A 6,285-nucleotide genomic window follows, 5' to 3' on the forward strand; every position below is an offset into this window, starting at 1 on the left:
AAGAAAGCTCTGTAGGTTCATGTATGACTGGATGTATTAATTAATTCAAATGTGGTTTGTACGCTATAGATGGGAAGAAAGCTATTTTGTTTGTCTTTATAACTACTCTCTCTTTAGGCTGGGTGACTGTAACCTCTCAGAGAGAAGCTGCAAAGCTCTATCCTCAATTCTCAGCTCCCAGTCCTCTAGTCTGAGAGAACTGGACCTGAGTAACAGCGACCTGCAGGATGCAGGAGTGAAGCTGCTTTCTGCTGGGCTGGGGAGTCTACACTGCAGACTGGAATCTATCAGGTCAGGATTCAGACCTTTTGCTAAACAGATTATAACACTGTTTAACATTGAAAGTAATGCGTAAGATTACTGAACACAAAATGTTGTTACCAGCTCCACACTTAGGGTACATTTGAATCAATGCTCAGACTAAAAAAGGACTGTGGATCAAGCCAGTGCTTGTGTATTACTGAAATAATAAAATATGAAATTTCCTAAAATTCTTGAGTTTTAGTTTTGCCACTCAAAATAATACGAACTTAAGCACAGAATGATGAAACCGGAACAGTCACCACAAAGTGTATATTTAGCTTTTTAAAAATATAAATATACAGTTTTACTCAAAGTACTATGAAGCCCTCTAAGGTTCTCTATGTGAACTTTAGAGGGCTTCGCAATAACCTTTGCATTACCTCCTAGTTAGAGATGCACTGATTGCATTTTCCCTGACCGATATCAGTGTTTTTAAATATCTGACCTGCCGATTCCGATTTTCTTTCTAAGAACTATAATTACATACATCATTGACCTACTATAAACACACTCTGAGCCTGACACGTATTCCGCCTCTCCTACCATGTCTCCTGCGGCTATTTCTCCGGAGTGGCAGGCAAGGTTGACGCCATAGATAGGCAGGTATGGACGTATGGAAAGGCGGTGGCGTACCTGTGGACTGACCGACAGGGTCGTAGATCGGCACTTTCTCCACAGAATTACGTATACTTAACAAAGTCAGGCGGTCATACACCAGTAGCGGCGACACATTTCGTGTGACAAACAGGCAAGTCAACAATAATCCCAGCAAAGATAAGCGGCGAGCCAAACACAGTGGCGCCATCTTGATCTGATGATCACAAAGTACAGCTGGATAAGACTAGAAAGGCGTTATACAAGTACGGAGCATTTACATGTCCGCATAACGTAATACAAGACAGCGTCTCCTTCTGTGTGTTTCTCTGCAGGTGTAATTTAAGAGCGTTGTCTTCCTTCCTCACCTACCGCATGTTTTGTCTTGTGTGTGTGTGTGTGTGTGTGTGACTGTGACAATAGTCAGTTCCTGTCTGTGCGCATGACGTGAAACACCGCATATGTGTAAAGTTGAATGTGACCGGCAGAAAATCAGACATTTGACACTGCTCAGTACAGAAGCCCTAAGTTGTCATCGATTCAAATATTTTTTTGCTCCGTTTTCCCAATGGGATTATTCTCTCGTGATCTCGAGATAAAGAATGTAGTTTTCCTGTGATAACCAGATAATTTTCTTGAGATAACAAAATAGTAGTTTAACACAGGGGTCGGCTTGTGTCTATTTCCACTCACCTGCTCGCAGCGCAATGCCCCAGTGTAGATCACCTCATTAAATTTTACTTTGAACTGGGCATTAACTGCCGAAATAGTACTACTGCTCAATAGGCATGTAATTAATCATACTGGACCAGGCCCCACTGCTGTGATCATCCAAGAGGATCTAGCGTGTGTTGGGCAGACTGTGTTCCAAGCTGTCAGAGTGCAAGACTCCAGAAGGATATGAGGAGACGGACTCTGTCACTCTCATCGATGCAGCTTGGTGCTCAAATGCAGTTAGTGGATGGACGTTGATTCCCAAAGACCTTTTTATGTGAAAATGAAAACCATATTATCATTACTATCTTGTTGCTGCTATTATATTATCCCAGAGGCAAATTAACAAAATGCACTGCAGAATTATTTCCTGGGTGTATAACTGTGTGTACATATGAATATAAATATAGTTATGTGTACGTTAACTGGACCCAAAAGCACGACAGGGGCAGAACACCGTCCACAGTTTCAAAAGGTGATGTTTATTGAGCACAAATTTCACAGGGGTGAAGGGGAATGGGTTCGATCCATGGCCAGGCAGGTCCAAGAAATCTGTGAGGTGTGGAAAAAACACACAAAAGGCGTGGAGAGGGAAAGTCACAACAGAGTTTCTAAAGGAAATTAATGGGCCTACACTAGGGGTTTCCCTGAGGAAAAAGAGACTTCTCCAGAGGCAGAATTACTTCTCAAGAGACCCAATTTCATCTGGCATATTGACTCTTGTGATAAACTCAAAATTTCTTTTTTTCTGTATCCATGCAGTTGTCCTCAGTACAGTAACAGCATCCTGCAGATTACCGTACTGCTTTCTTCTAGAGAGCCGTCTTGATCTAAGAATACTTTTAAGTGTAAAAAAACTAAGTGACAGTACTCCCCTTATTCACATCTGGGCATGTTTATTTGTTGGTATCAGCAAATCATTAAGTATAACGTTTTGAATTTCCATAGTGAATAAAAATACTAGGAGATACTAATCAAGCACAGCTTTGGTTCAGGCAGGCGACAAAGTCAAGTGCAGCTTGACGGTGCGGTATAAATTCAAGTGGCTCACTGCATGCCACTTAGCTCTCTACTGAGTACTCCGCTAATTCCTCCTGCTGGCACTTCTGTGTAAGCTCATGGAGGGCCAGGGAGGTTTGCCCCGGAGTTGATAGTTTTGGGGGTTATTTGCTGCTGCTCTCTCAGCCTCAGGCTTTCAATGTATGGACATGGAAGGGCGGGAAACAAATATAACTTACTGCAGAGAAAATATCAGTTTTTGTTGATGAAAGTTGTCCTGACTGAAATTAAGCATAGAGTTAGTTCAGACAGGTTATGACATCAAGCTCCACTCACAAATACAGCAAACCAGCTCATAGCAACCACAAAGCCAGCCACATCTGCTGACAACTCATCTGATTCCCCTCTTAGCATTCATTGGTAAAGTCCATACAAGGATACTTATTTAAGCTACTATAGCCTGCATACCGTTGCTGCTTCCTTTGCAGGCAGCTTGTACCCGCCACCACCCCAGGTGTACCCAGGGGGGGCTTGTCGCTCCTCTCTCTGCCTCAGACTTTCCATGTATGCACATGGATGGGCAGGGAAGTGTGCTCTCAGAACACAGCCATACCATACCGCATACTGCAGAGCAAATATTAGTCACATGCCTTGACTGTAGCTGCTTGAAGGCACTCTTTCTTTGGTTACAATATAGTAAAACACAGATGTTATTATATAAAATGCCTTTATAAGAGAGGTTACCCTTAAAACTACTTATAGGGGCTCTGATGATAATCAGTGGTGAAGAAAACTGCAGTGTAGAAATATAACTTTTGCAGTACCTAGTTAAATTGAGGGAGTAACATAAGTTAGTGCTTGTTTATGACTGAGCTGCACTGGGCTACTGAATGTATAGTGTAATACCACATAAATGTGTAAGTTGTTTGGTATACAAGGACTCCATTGAACCAAATATGTTTCAGATTCTGCAGCCAGATTTTTATTAACTAACAAAATTACACTACTAACAGGTGCTCTGTCTGTGTTGACTTGTATTTGACTAAAGCTATTTTCATATATCATCAGACTTTCAGGCTGTTAGGTCACAGAGGAAGGTTGTTTTGCTCTGGCCTCAGCTCTGAAGTCCAACACCTCTCAATTGAGAACGCTTGACCTGATTTACAATCATCCAGGAGACTCAGGAAGGAACCTGCTATCTGCTTTTTTGGAAAAGTCAAAATGGAGACTGGACGCTCTCAGGTATGGACAGACAAGCGTTTTACAGAGTTTAGAGTCTGTCGTACACAAAACTCTGGATGTGAGGGTATGTTGCCTTCTAATTTTGTTGTTTGATCTAGAAGATTAATTACCACTGAGGCTCATGGCAAAACCAGCTACTAACTTAACAGGCAACAACATAACCTTAACGCCTTGGTTGCCAACACAAAAGTATTACCTGAAACTAACTGGCGAGGAAGATCATTAAATGTTTCTGTTCCTATATATAAAAGCTGATGTCTCTGTTTCTTCTTCAAGTATTGGACATGGTGGACAGCAGAGACTGAAACCTGGCATTAGAAAGTGTAAGTTTGGATGCAGTTTGATGTTTTTGTTGTTTTAAGAGAAAGTCAGTTATTTGTATATATTCAAAAATTATTAAAAGCTCATTTGAATTAAAGCTAATTTGAATTGAATAAAAGAGTATACATCAACATAGAAAACAAGTAGGGCTGGGCACGTTAACACATTGTTATTATCTTGTTAACACATTAATTAATTAATGCTGACAATTATTTTATCTCACATTGACGCAGTTTTTATTATTATTATTATTATTAATATTATTATTTTGAAAGTCCGTTGCTCACTGGCTCTGAATACACATATAGTCAAACCATGGGTCACCGGAGGGGTGGGATGTTAATCAGCCTGCAAATCACCCACCCAAACAAGCAGTGGAGGGAAGCTTCAGCAGACTACGCTGGATGTAGTGTGTGGGAGAAGCAGATAAACAAAAGCAAGACAAGCGATCAAATGCCACAACGAAGTGGATAGCTACACACTGCGTGCTGATTAATACTGGGGAAGATGTCGGCCTTAGGAACGTTCTTAAAATCCCAACCTAGTCTCTTGGCCCCGCAAAGCTGCTCTGCTCTTCGGTGGTCAGACAGGGTGACAGCGCTCCGTGAGTAAATGGCAGGCCATGGAGAGTAACCACGGCAACAGCTTCTGTGCGCTACACAGCTGTAGCCTGTTTAACTGAAGTTAAAATTATGGAGTACATAACTTTACCTGATGAGCCTTTATCTAGTTTTGTGGGGATGCAAATCAGTCTCTCTTCCAATGATTTGCGCTGCACGCCACGTACAAAAAGTTCAAGACAATTCAACTTTGGCAGCAGGCATGTGTGTGAGGTGAGCACTTCACCTCACTCTAACAGGGACACTTGCTGCAGCTCACTGAAAAAAGAGAAACTTTTTTGCTGATACCTGTTCAGACTATGATGGTAACTTGTTTTAACAAGCTAGATAAAAGGTAATGCCATGGTAGTGGCAAAAAGCTTTGGTTTTTACAGTTGATTTGATTACATTTAATGTTTAAGTTGAGATTTACAAGAAATATTTTATTGCTACAGTGTAAAGGGAATACTGCTGGTAAAAAGCACCTTATTTGTTTGTTTTTGCAAACTACATGTTATTGCACGTTTTTGTATATAGCAGTACATTTAAATTAAAAGTGCGCAAAACACTACTTTAGAATTATTCAATTTTGCACATAAATCATGCGATTAATCGTGATTAAAAATTGTATTTGTTGCCCAGCACTAAATAAAAAGGTAACCCTTCAGTTGTGTTGGTTGACAAAACTGCTGCTGTGTTGTGTCTCGTTCTCTCCATCAGATATCTGTGAACTCACACTCGACACAAACACAGTAAACAGAAACCTCAAAGTCTCTAACAACAACAGAATGGTGACACTGGTGACAGAGGAGCAGCCATATCCTGATCATCCAGAGAGATTTGACCACTGGTATCAGCAGCTCTGCAGAAATGGTCTGACTGGTCGCTGTTACTTGGAAGTCGAGTGGGAAGGAGTGGTCCAAATAGCAGTGACTTACAGAGAAATCGGAATGAAAGGAAAGGGATATGGCAACAGGTTTGGAGGGAATAGTCGGTCCTGGTGTCTGAGGTGCTCTAAAGATGATTACTCTGTCTGGCACAAAAACACCAGAGAAACAGTCCTCCGTTTCTCCTCCTCCTCCTCCTCTAACAGAGTAGCAGTGTATGTGGACTGTCCTGCTGGCACTCTGTCCTTCTACAGAGTCTCCTCTGACACACTGTTCCACCTCCAGACCATCAAAAACCAAATTCACTGAACCTCTTTATGCTGGCTTTGGGTTTGGTTCCATGCCTGGTTCCTTAATGTCTCTGTGTTCTCTTTAGGAGGGAGAGTCTCATCTTGTGTAAAGAAACACTCAAAACTGCTGACTGAAGGCAGCTGCTGTACATCATTACTGATGATATTAAGACCCTCTAAAGAAAGAATGGGTGTGAATAATATAGTCCTGATGTTATAAAATAGCAACCTCAAGAGTTGTGTCATGATATCCAACAAGGATGTTTGGTATATATAAAAGCTTCTGGTTAAAAATAGACTAATGTGAAACCAAAGTGTGGAAATAATGGAAAGTTG

General features: G+C 41.3%; 1 protein-coding gene across 1 annotated transcript in view; it reads left to right on the top strand.

The window, feature by feature from the left end:
* Positions 1 to 6,084, top strand: part of LOC123978270 (NACHT, LRR and PYD domains-containing protein 3-like) — an 11,692-nt gene extending 5,608 nt beyond the window's left edge. The window contains exons 4-5 of the mRNA XM_046061442.1: positions 5,493 to 5,748; positions 6,036 to 6,084. Coding sequence (XP_045917398.1) covers positions 5,493 to 5,748; positions 6,036 to 6,084 — 305 coding nt within the window. The remainder of the gene's footprint in view (positions 1 to 5,492; positions 5,749 to 6,035) is intronic.
* Positions 6,085 to 6,285: the final 201 nt, after the last annotated feature.

This window comes from Micropterus dolomieu, linkage group LG10 (genome assembly GCF_021292245.1).
Source record: "Micropterus dolomieu isolate WLL.071019.BEF.003 ecotype Adirondacks linkage group LG10, ASM2129224v1, whole genome shotgun sequence".
Lineage (NCBI taxonomy): Eukaryota > Metazoa > Chordata > Actinopteri > Centrarchiformes > Centrarchidae > Micropterus > Micropterus dolomieu.